Genomic DNA, 13,541 nt, shown 5'->3' on the forward strand with positions numbered 1-13,541 from the left:
CTAAGATTAAAAAGTTGCATAATACTTTCCTCGCCCTATTCCACACAACAAAACTTCTCATCACTAGATAAAAGAACTATTTGTGATTTAAAAAACAACAAAGACATCATAATACTTAAAGCAGATAAAGGAAACAGTACTGTGATACTGAACTCAAAGGACTATGAGGACAAAGTTAACCATCTACTATCTGACTTGTCTGTATACCGTCTTTTAACAAAAGATCCAACATTAAAAAATCACAATGATACCAACGAATTACTACGCAATTTATCCAACTGGCCAACAGACTTGATTAAAAAAATAAAATCGATGCATCCTTTAACTCCGAGACTCTATGGCGTTCCAAAAGTGCACAAAGAGGGTATTCCTTTACGCCCAATCGTTGATGCAATCAACTCTCCCACCTATTGTCAAAACATCTCTCGAAACTCCTACAGCAACACATCCACAACTCAGAGAGTTACATCAAAAACTCTGGACATTTCGTCGAAAAGCTAAAAAACATCAAGATATCGGATAATGATCTTCTAGCCAGCTTAGATGTCACCTCTCTCTTTACAAACGTTCCTGTAGTAGAGGTCATTGACATCTTAAGTACCTTGTTCTCACAAGATATAACCGCATTGTTTGCTCACTGCCTAAACTCCAATTATTTTTCTTGGAAAAATAAAATCTATCAACAATTAACAGGCTTGGCAATGGGAAGCCCACTCTCACCTTCATGTGCTGACCTCTTTATGGAAGATTTAGAAAACAAAATCTTATCACAAATTTTTCCTAGACCTAAAATTTGGTTTAGATATGTGGACGATATCTTCATCATATGGAACAATAACAAAGATGACATATATGATTTTCTCAAAAAGATCGCCTTCCATCATTCTATTAAATTCACTCTGGAACTTGAAAGAGAAAAACAACTTCCGTTTTTAGACATCTTAATCAAAAAACAAACTGATGGCAGTATAAATCTATCGGTGTACAGAAAACCGACCAATACAGGTCGCTACCTACATTTTAACTCCTCTCACCACATATCACATAAACTCAGCATTATACACATGTTAAAGAAAAGAGCTATTTGCATCACAACGGACAACAAGACCGTTCAAGATGAGTTAAAATTTATTTCCAACAATCTGTACTTGAACGGCTATCCAAGAAGACTAGTCAATAAAATCCTTTTCTCTGAACCACCACAAAGAGAACAAGAAGAGATTCAATATATAAAAACGATTGCAATTCCGTTTGTAAGTGGCATCTCCAACAAGCTCACCAATCTCCTCAAACGACACAAAATAAGAGTAACATTTAAACCTATAGAATCTATTCGTAAACTACTAAGATCTCCAAAAGACAACCATCCTTTCTATAAATATGCTGGCGTTTATAATATTCCATGCTCATGTGGCTCTAATTACATCGGACAGACTTCGAGAAGCCTCGAAATCAGGCAAAAGGAGCACATTGGCTATGTCAAAAACAACAGACAGAACATTTCTGGCCTATTGTCTCATTTCTCCACAACTAACCATGTCATCGAGTGGGACAAAAGCTGTTCTCCTTACTTAGAGGAAGATTACCATTCAAGAATTTTCAAAGAAGCAGCCACAGTCGCCCATTCTACTGTGAACCTTAACAGAAATCAAGGCCTAATACTCCCAGAGATATGGAAAATCCTAATCAGAACCTTAAAAACGGAAGAAATGAACTTTAATACAAACTACAGAAAGTTCCTCAGCAACAGCTAGCTGATCTTGTACACGCGATACGTGTTTCACTCACGTTCGATACTATTTTATTTGTAATTATTCTAGTCAGTTTTTATTCTTGTCAGTTTTGCAGTTACGCATAATTATGAGAGTGTTTAAACCTATATGTAAGTGCCCTGAAGATGCCAACAGATATGTGTGGTGAAACTAGTTGGTTCAGTTAATAATAAAATTGATCAACACTTGATCGGTTAACCAAATATTATTATTTACTAATTTATGATCAAGAAAATAACCTTCATGATAATATAAAGAATATTTGAATAAAAATCTTAACTTTATATTACTATTTTATATTATTTTAAAAATTCATAAAACTTGAAAAAATTTGTATAAGCAGGACTAATCCGTAGGTAACATTATACTGTAAAGCGGTTTTCATTTGTTTTTCATTTCCTGTTCGTTTTATTCAAAAAAAACTTTTTTGGAAAGGTGCTGAACATTCATCGCACACACAAGAAAAATACTATGCACCGGTCCTGACCACCACCCCTAGTATTTTCACAGACAATCAGAAACATCCATGCCCATGGCGAGATTCGAACCTACAGCCTTTTGGCGGGAGAGTGGATACACTAACCACTCGACCAACCAGGCCAGCAAAAAAAGAAAGCACTGTGGAAAGAATATAAACAAAAAGGTGATAGCATGCTCATAAATAATATAAAGCAAATGCAAGACAATCGTTTTTTTATTATATGATATGACAATCGTTTATTATTTTCGGACATTTTTATGGGCTAGTACTGAAAATATTGTTAATGCATTAACTTACCCCACCAATGAGTTGCAGATGTATGAATGCTTTCAGAGTTCTGATTGGTTTATTCAGAATCACCCGTTAATGATGTCAATCGACAGAGTTAACAAAGGCTGATTGGTGGAAGCCTGTTCACGGAGACAAGGTACTGGCAGTTTCACCATGGTAACCGCGAGTCTCTCAACCAATTACCCCCTGTGTATAAGACAACCCCCAATTTTTGGTCTAAAAATTTTAGAAAAAAGTATCATCTTATACACAGAAAAATACAGTAGCTAAGCAGGCCAAAGTAAATTCAAAAGAGTTTTTCTGGTATGTAGCAAGTAAGAGAAAGAATGATTATGGAGAGATAGCTTTACTCAGTGCTGATGGTAGGAAAGTGACAGAGGCAGAAGAAATAGTTCAGTTACCAAGTGATCATTCTGCAAAGGTATCATCCAGGTGGTGACTTTCCAGTTACTGATGTGACAGTGATTGATGTAAGCTATGAGAATGTGCAGTGAACTGGCAGTGCCTCTGATGAAGTTGTTTAATCTGAATGTCAGCTCTGGCAAGGTTCCAAGAGAGTGGATGGCGGGTAAGATAGTTCTATTACATAAAGGTGGCTCTGGAATAGTGGATAAAGTATTGGAAAAGTAGGTTAAAACTCAGGAATGAGTGGATGTGAATATGATACTCTATAGGGAGCAGCTTGGCTTTGTAAAAGGGAGATCTTACCTCAGTAATTATTTACATTTTATAATAAGGTGAGTGAAATTGGATACAGGAAATGCTATACTATGATACTGCTGGACTTTTCAAAGGCATCAGACAGAATACTGCATGGAAAATTATTACATAAGTTGGAACAAATGGGAATGAACATAAGGTTGGTGGCATGGACAGGGAGTGGCATATGTTGGAGTGGAATTAAGGTGAATGAGGGTCATTAGCAGAGTACTCTAGTGCTCTCTCTGTACCAGGACTAGTCTTTAATTTGTACATTAATGATATAGCAGAAGATTTGAGAGGGGGTATTCAGTTGTTTGCTGATGATGCAGCTGGGAGGGCAGTAGTTGATAAAGGTGATATAGATATCATGCAGGATGATTTAAATAAATTGGTGGTCTGGGAAAATAACAATGGTTGTCAATTGAATGTTGTAAAATGCAATGCACTTTGGGATGAAAGGTTACATACGTTTGTATCATATTGATGGTACTAGTTTACAGGAAATTGCTGAAGCTAGGGATCTAGGGGTGATGGTGGATAGAGATTTGAAATTCAGAGAACATATTGCAAAAGTTGGCAAAATAGCTCAGAGGATTGCTTGGATATTGAACTGATTAATCAGAACTAATTAATTTTGCCTTGTAATAAAGGGTTTTTATAATTCCATATTGTTGGGAAGCAGGGGGGGGGGGTGACTACTGGTGAATGTATTTACTTGTATATGTAGGTTTTCTGTAAATGGAGAATGCCAGGGATCCATCAGGCTGGATGGATCCCTGGTGGGAGACTGTTGTTGTTTTCCTTTTTCAAGGCACTTTATGGAGTGTACCTAAGCCATGTGGCCAAATGGAGAACACATCATCCATGTAGCATAGCCAGAGAGTAGGTTTAGGTGGGACAGAGTTTAAGACTTTTTCTTCAAAGTCTCCATGAAGAAGTTGGCCAGGGAAAAGTGGAGAACCCATGCCTATCCCCTGTATCTGTTTGTAGATGTATAGAAAACCTCAACATACAGGTAGATGCATTCACCAGTAGTTCCCCCTCAACAATATGAGATTATAAAAACCCTACATAACAGTGCAAAATTAATCGGTTCTGATTACTGAACTTAACCACATCCTTAACACTTTCTTAGCCAATGGCTACAAGTCCCAAAAAATATTAAAACCCTGTAATGCAATCCCATCCCTCCCCCCTTCAGAGCAAAGATTACTCAAAATCTATCACCATTCCATATATCTGGGGGTAGCACATCCGAAAAATTGGCAAAAATCCTAAGGAAATATGACCTTACAACCACTTACAGACCACAAAAGAAATTGGCATCTCTTATCTGTTCCACCAAACACAAGCCACATCCCCTAGACCTACCAGGAGTATACCAGGTCCTTTGCAGTTGCAAACTGTGTTACCACAGCCAAACAGGCAGGGCAGCCAATATCAGAATATCTGAACACAAGGACTACATACGGTTCCACCAATACAGTCACTCGGAATTTGGTATCTATGCTTTGGACACCCACCACAGGATATGCTAGAACAAGGCCACAGCAAATACAAATATGAAAAGCTTCCTTGAATCTGCCTAAGTCATGAAAAACTTTCCAAACTTCAACAAATTTGGGTGCATGAAACTTTCTCAAATTTGGGAAGCATACATTTTAAGATCATCAGTCCAACAACCAAGACTACCCAATTAGCCCACTAGGGAACACTATTTAGGGCTCTAGACCTGACTTCTGTTACCTTTCTTTGATAACATTTGCCCAGTGTTAGTACCTGTGTGCACATATCATTGTTTTTTGTCATCCTTGATGATGGTAATGTAATGTTGCTGAAATATAAAAAAAGAATTAATTAAAGTCTTTTATAATTAATATTTTGGTATACATTGTTATTTTCTGAAAAATTAACAGTTATGAAATATATTTATTCCTTTTGTAGCATATTATGTATTTTTCTACTGTTTAATTTATTTGAATCAATTTTTTTTCTTCATATTTTACTTATTCCCTGTATAATTCACCTACCAAATTTAAGCTGTTCTCATTTGTAATGTATCCTAATTTGTTGTAAATAATGATGTACCACTTACTTACTACTATACCACTTGTGTTTAGATATGAAATAAATAAATAATTTTTTTTTCTGGAAGCCACAAAACATTTTCCCACCTTCATATTTATTTCCTATTCCCAAAGTTTTCCCATTGCTATGTAGTTGCTTCTTTGAGACATAACTTATGTTTTCGACATTTTTGTGAATATTCTTTTAACACCAAATGCTGATTTTCTATACCATTTCTTCGTTATATATACAATATGTTATTTTACAACTTTTTGCAATCTATGCACACTTTTTTCTCCATGATTTTTAAAGTAAAAAAAAGGAAATTATAATATGGATAAAAAAGCTTCCACAGCTCATAAAAATAGTGAATGTTTGCCCATTAGTTAATAAAATCCAAGTTGAGATCTTACTGATGCTGTGAGGCCTCTTTATGTAACTTTTCAAGTGAGTTAGCTGTTCTCATAAAGAGGTAGCAGGGTTTCATAACATACAAACTGGGCAGAGAATAAAGCAATTAACATGCATAACAGACTAGGGGAATAGGTACCAGCCATCCTATTCCTTCATATTTAGCTTGAAAGCCCACATGGTATAGCAGCATGCAACTAGACACAAACATAATTATTAAGGTGAATGCCAATACACATGTGAAACAATGTTTTCTTTTATTAAAAAAATGCTGCACAGGAATGTCAGTTTAAAACTAAAATAAATAAACTATAAGATCCCAAACATGAATTTTTTTTAATAGCCATTCTCCAGTTTTGATAATTTTACAGTATAAAAAAAAAGCCATATACTGTTCCATTTTTTAAAAATCAAATGGCTACTTTTCTGTTCATTTGAATATGCCACAATTAATATAAAATGTGTCACTATTAATAGAAAAGAATAAACATTCTGGACATATAGGAATAGTCATAATGCTGATTTGCATTGCAAACTTGATAAGTTATTATTCCTGAGTATTAATATTATGCTTACCTCACAAGCTCATAGGTTTCACCAAGTAAAGGATTGAAAGGTTTACTTAAACGTTCCCAATTAGATGCCAATGCTGATACTGCAAAAGCAGCCACATACTGTAACAAAAACATTTTATTGAATTACCAATCTTCAAAAGATATGAAATTTCAATTTCTCATTCTTTCTGCAATACAAGAAATCATTTATAAAATGAGTAATGAAATTGTATCTCTTTAGACAAATCTGAGATACTAGATATATTTATTAATACAATAGATACAATTTCATATATAAATCCCAAAAGTGAAAAGAAAACATAAAGGGAAAGGGGAAAAGACACATAGTTAGGAATATTCCACATCATTACCATAATTACTGGACTCCCATGCAGTTAGAATACATATATAGAAAGGATATAAGTGCAAGGCGCACATCCTTAGATTGAAACATGGTGTTAGTAAAGACTAGTCTGTGTCCTCAGCAGAAGTCCAGCAAAGCTAATAATAATACTTACCATTATTAGATATATGAAGAGCCAAAGGCTTCAATTCGGTGACATATGACTTGTTTAAGTTAAGGGATATTACATAGTTAGGAATATTCCACATCATTACCATAATTACTGGACTCCCATGCAGTTAGAATACATATATAGAAAGGATATAAGTGCAAGGTGCACATCCTTATATTGAAACATGGTGTTAGTAAAGACTAGTCTGTGTCCTCAGCAGAAGTCCAGCAAAGCTAATAATAATACTTACCATTATTAGATATATGAAGAGCCAAAGGCTTCAATTCGGTGACATATGACTTGTTTAAGTTAAGGGATATTACATCCCATATCGTTTCTTAGCTGAATAAGAAACTCAAAGAGTTTCATGCCGAATATAGTAGAAACTATATAAATAAAGTTCGGTGATTCCAAGTGTAAGCAAATACCTGGATACTGCAGCAACTGACCCTTATCTTTGAGTTTCTTATTAGGCTAAGAAACGATATGGGATGTAATATCTCTTAACTTAAACAAGTCATATGTCACCGAATTGAAGCCTTTGGCTCTTCATATATCTAATAATTTATTAGGACACCTCTCGGCAATCCTCATAGAAGGGTTGTAAGTTCTGTTCGCTACAAACTTGATATTAACTAGGTCTACCTACTCACTGATGAGACCTCAATAAAGGTTGAAACCGGTCTGGGTAGTGACCATCTCTCATAATGTTAAACAGTAATACAGCTCCTAGGAGCTAAGTTCACATTATGGGTAAATATCAAGAATAGTGATCGGAGCTTGCCCCACCTTTGACATGAGTTGCCTCTGCTTGCACTACCTTAAGGGTCAGTTGCTGCAGTATCCAAGTATTTGCTTACGCTTGGAATCGCCGAACTTTATTTATATAGTTTCTACTATATTCGGCATGAAACTCTTTGAGTTTCTTATTCGGCTAAGAAACGATATGGGATGTAATATCCCTTAACTTAAACAATACTTACCATTATTATTAGCTTTGCCCTTTTCTCCAAATTTTCCCAAAATGTTTCTATATGCCTAGTGGGATTCATTTCCTACACTGCTGTTCAGATATCCAACAAGAACCACTTTTTCCATTTTCTTTATGTCACCTGCCTGTTCTAATGACTCAAAAAATTCCTCCACTTCTTCCTTGGAAGAATCTTCTGTAGGATGATAGGCACAAATAAGTTTCATTGTCCATTTCTATATTTCGAAGTTTGTTCACATAACGATACGTGAAACTGCCTTCCAATCAAGAAGTTTATTATCATGTTTGGTGTTCAATGCTATCACTACACCTTCCTTTCCTTGATTATTAATGCCTGAAAATAACATCCTACACTTATTATTTAGTAAAATTTCACCTGTTTTTGTCTTCTTTTTCTCAGTAATACCAATTATGTCCACATGGTACTTTTCCAATTCTTCTGCGAGTTCAATTTCCTTTCCATTAATACTCCTTATCGGTATCCACAATCCTGATATCATCTTTAACACTATTTTGCATGCTCCCTCTACTGTATCTGAATCACCATGGAAACTAGGAGACCAGACATGTGCATAATAGTCCAAGTGTGGTTTTATCAAGGCCTTGTAAAGAGGCAAAAATGACTTCCTTATCTTTACATATCAAATTTCAGCATTGCAATTATCTGCAGAGTTGTATTTGCAATCTTTGCTATATGGCCCTTAAACTTCATATCTACTAAAGCTCCAAAATCCCTAACCTGATCAGTTTCTTCTAGCAAAATGTGTTCCTTTAAAACTTAGAATAGAAGAGTAACAGAACCAAAACAGATCCCTGGGCATGCCACTAGTGACTTTCCAATTCTAGGATATCACTCCTCTATATACATATTGCTGATGCCTATCAGACAGCCATTTTCTGACTCAATTTCCAGCTTGTCATGTCGCAATCTAGATAAGCCCTTTGCAAAACCTAATATACCACAGTATATGCACCTTGTCCAACATGTGCTACTGTCTTGTAATACATAAGTAGGCTGACAAAATATGACAAGCTAGTCCTGCTGTTATCAATTCAATTCTGGATTCCAGTCATCACTAATCTCTCCAGAACTTTTTCCACAATCCCATACACACAGATTTATCTAAACTCTTAATCTTATCAACTCCTTTGTGAAGGAGAACAATTTTTATCCTCTTTGCACTCCTTTTGGAATCATCCCACATCAAGAATGTTATTAAACTGTTATTAAACCAGTATGTCAATTCTGATAACTCACTGTGCTATTTCCTTGAACAACTGAAACAGCTCTCAATAACCAGTAAGATAACTTGCAAATGCCATATTCCATACTCATACTTTTGCCAAAGAGAATGTGTGCTGGCAGTCAGGGAAAATAAAAAAATATATAGCATATGTTGCACAAAAAAAGGAAAGATAAAAACGGAATTGTCCTAACATACTGAAAATCACATGAAGTGGTATGGAAATAGTAACAATATGAATGAGCAACATTCATGCCTTACTGTTACATATACAGATATTATTATTATTATCTGACTTCCATGGAGTCCAAGGACTCATCACAGGAGATCTATACTTTCTCATGCCAAAAGATCAGAGCCACACCTTGAACCCATTCACAGGTTCCATACTCACCACACTTTCAGGAAATGTATTCCACTCGCCAATCACTCTCCGTGTAAAGAACCTGCTTCTCACTCCCTGATCACACCCTCCTTAGATAGCTTCCGTGGATGGCCTCTAATTCTACTGCTGCTCTCCCTCTACTCTATGAAACATCTTCTCCACATTAATCTGGTAACACCCACTTACCAATGTATTTGTCTCAATCATATCCCCTCTTTTTCTTCTATTAACAAGGCTCTGTAAGTTGCATTTCCTCAATTTCTCCTCATATCTGACATTCCAAAGACCCGACATTAAATTAGTAAAGCTTCTCTGGACCTTCTCCAATACATCCTCATCCCCATTAAAATCAGGTGACCAAATACATGCACAGTAGTCATCTGTATGTGGCTTAATCAAAGCCTTACACAGGGGAACCATAATCTCTTTGCTTCTGCATGTCAATGCCCTCCTCATTATTGCCATAATCTATTGGGATGTTCTTAGAATTTTAGCAATGTGAATTTCGAGTCTTAGCCCACCATCACTCCCAGATCTCTCATCTACTTCATCGCCTTCAAAATTTCTCCATTAATTATATATTCTGCATCCCAACCTTGCCTACCAAATTTAGAGACCCTGCACTTTGCAACATAAAACTGATAACTCCAATCATTTGCACAATCACATAGTGTATATTCAGATCCTCCTGCAATGTCACATCTGCTCTACTTCTCATAGCCCTTCCCAATGTTGCATCATCAATGAACAGCTGCACACTACAGTTAAGCCAGTCCCAATGCCATTAACATACAAGTTACATGATAAAGTTACCCCCCCCCTCAAAAGAGGAACAATTGTTCACACCTTCCATTCCTTTGGGACTTGCCCTGTTGCAAGATTCAGGTTAAATAGTTGTGGCAAAGGTACCATTAATTCCGTAGGACATTCCCTCAAGACATATTGTGGTATATATCAAATCTTATTGCCTTATTAACAATCAAGTTTATTTAATTCTTCATATACTTCCTGCTCATTCACCATCAGTCCCTCATCTGCTATATCCTCTACACTCCAGCTTCCCCTGATATTGTCTTCATGAGGATGAAATGCACCGATCAACTGTATCCTCCACATTGGTTAGCAATCTCTGCATTATCAACTAGCAGCATCCTCGCGTAGTCATTTTTACTTCTACTTGCCTATCGATATACACTATATGTATATATATAATTCACTACGATTTTTCTTGGCTTTATTGGCTAATTTCTTCTCAAACTGTACTTTTGCTGCCTTTACCACCGAGTTACCTTCCTCACTTGCTCTTTTGTACTCTTCATGTAACTGATCATTACCAACATTCATTCCTCATATGCTGCAGCTATAAATATTAAAATATAAATATATAAATATTTTAAAAAGGTTCTACTTAACTTCAATCGACGCTACTACTATAAAAGTGTATTTACGGCGTCAAAAAAAAAAAAAAAAAGAAGAAGAAAAAGTTTAATTTTATTTCTTTTTATCATTCTGAAGGATCGGTATTGTCTGAACACGAAAAATATATTAAAGATACTATTATATAATTTAAAGAAACAACTTAATATTTCAAAAGAATTTTACTGGTCAAAATAGTTACCTCAGCACTTGTAAAACTGTCTATTTGATTACCGAAAACTTACACCGAAAATGCTGTATTATAGCGGGGTTACGTTTTTTCTGTGTTTTAGAAATTGCAAATGAATAAAAATAAATTTTATTAATTATATTCTACTATGTCTCAACATAGATAGGGCTAAAAACGGCCTCGCCTACACCTTGTACATACGGGAATAAAAAGGCGTTAGCTGATATTTTTTTTTTTTATGTCTCAACACATTAAAACTAGCTAAAAATTCAGTAGAGATATAAATATCAAGACCTATCAAAACTTTGTTCAGCAGTGAACAAAGGAATTTTACAATTGTCCTTAAAGACAATTGTAAAATTGTCTTTACTCATATAATCTTAATATTATATGAGTTGCGTAACGCAACTCATATAATATTAAGACTCTAAATAGGTATTTAGAGCCTTATACAGTATGATTTATCACGGCACATCTTCGGTATCCATGGAAGTCAAATACCTAATAATGTGAGCAACATATAGCCTCTCTCAGCCAAGATTATACCACCTTTTAGTAGGTTGGCCTGATTTCACACATGAAGTTCTGGCAAATCATGGAGAGTTCTCTCACCATAGAAGCATATCTTCTCAAGATGGTGGCAATATTAACGATGTGCATAGCTGGTAGATAACTTTCATTATTGGTGAACACCGCCACCATATTTACTGGAGGCCTCACGTGGCTGTTGCCTACTTGGTTCACAGTTTCTGCTCATCCTCTCTTTATTATTATTATTATTATTATTATTATTATTATTATTACATGACACCTCCAATGAGTCCGAGGATTCATCGCAGGAGGACACCCCACTCTATGCAATTCACCATCTGTGCTGCATCTACAGCCACAAACAGTATTTTTTTGTCTACACACCGGCTGAAAATCTAAGTTTCCGGGAGTAAAAAAAACCCTGCTACTTCCGTGTTCTTATGCAAACTCACCCTCAGCTGTAAACGTCCAGATTCTCTCGTCACTAAGAAGATCATACTTCAGTCTTTTTCAATCGATTTGGCACAGTTTTCATAGTTCTTCCAATTGCACTAAGAAAGCAATTACAACAGATATAGCAGTAGAATAGTTCTGCCGACCTGCTGCTAACACTACACATGATCGAACCCAATGTGTCAATTTAATGTGGCAAAATGTAGGGTTATACATTTTGGGGTGAAAAGATTAGCAGCAGTTTACTACATTGGTGGAACTGTACTCCAGGAAATTGTGAGGCACGAGATTTAGGAGTGTTAGTGAATAAGGAGTTGAAGTTTAGGGGGCACATTGCAAACGTGGCCAAATCAGCTCATCAAATCACTTGGTTGCTGAAGAATACGTTGACATGCAGAGACAAGCAGGTTATTGTTCCTCTGTATCGAGCCTTGATAAGACCCCATCTCGACTACTGTGCCTAGATTTGGTCACCGAGGTTTCTTCTTGATGGGGAGGAGGTTGAAAGGATCCAGAGGCGAGTGACCAAGATGATAGCAGGTCTGTGGAATGAACCTTATGAGAACAGGTTGAGGATTTGTGGGTTGCAAAAATTGGTTGATAGGCGGAGGAGCGGAGATATGATTGAGACATTTCTAAGAAAATTCTTTCTTAACACTAATAAACAACGCAAATCAACAAAATCTTTCTTTATCACTAAGGCTGAAAAAAAAATCTCCCTCTAAACACACTGACAAATAATAGCAAAACTCCATCACAATAAACTTTTAAAAATAAAAAGATCCCAACAGAAATTCATAAAAATAACACCCCCTTACAAAAAACAAAACAAAAGAAACAAAAAAGGAGATCCATATCTACTTCACTAATATTTGTAGTCTAAGCTTTAATTCAAATAATATGCGCCACTACCGCCACTTACAGCCATCTCAACATGTTCTGCTACTTTCTGCTGGTTTTGAAAGAACCTGAAATGAGGGATTTTCCACCACTGTTTGGCACATTTCAGAACTACGAAACACATCCGTGCCAGAAAACGACATATCTTGAATCCTATTTTAGAATTTACTTTAGCTTAAAAATTTCCTTTCCCCATATAGTTACATTCATTTGATCTCTCTCTCTCTCTCTCTCTTCTCTCTCTCTCTCTCTCTATGACTCTGTAAATTCTGATCACCAGACAGACTTTTTTAATATATTTTTCTGCGAAACTTGAATTCGTGAGTGAAGTCGTCTTCATTGCAATAAACGTTCACAAGCGAAAATGTTTTCTTTCTCGTATTGCAACGATGAAACTATAAGAACTGCAGAGATATTTTTTGTTTTTAACAATCCTGTACAAATAGTCTTTCTAATCACCAGTATATCTAAAAATCATATTCATTCTTGCAATATCCTTGATTCCTTATTAACCAGTTCTCCTGATAAACACGCTGTATATGCCAGTTCTTCTCATTGGTAATTCAGACATCCTCATCCAAGTTGCATTTCCTGGACTGCCCTTCACCCAATCTATCAGTGTTGTGCGATTCACGGTT

At 35.9% G+C, this 13,541-nt stretch overlaps 1 protein-coding gene across 1 annotated transcript in view; it reads right to left on the reverse strand.

Annotated features, from left to right (window-relative positions):
• The window catches only part of LOC150106939 (oxysterol-binding protein-related protein 2-like), a 138,801-nt gene that overhangs the window by 66,799 nt on the left and 58,461 nt on the right, over positions 1–13,541 (reverse strand). Inside the window, exon 4 of the mRNA XM_090393509.1 lies at positions 6,301–6,398. Coding sequence (XP_090249635.1) covers positions 6,301–6,398 — 98 coding nt within the window. The remainder of the gene's footprint in view (positions 1–6,300; positions 6,399–13,541) is intronic.

This window comes from Typopeltis vanoorti, chromosome 5 (genome assembly GCF_054136105.1).
Source record: "Typopeltis vanoorti isolate ZY-2024b chromosome 5, IOZ_Tvanoo_1.0, whole genome shotgun sequence".
NCBI classification, from domain to species: Eukaryota; Metazoa; Arthropoda; class Arachnida; order Uropygi; family Thelyphonidae; genus Typopeltis; species Typopeltis vanoorti.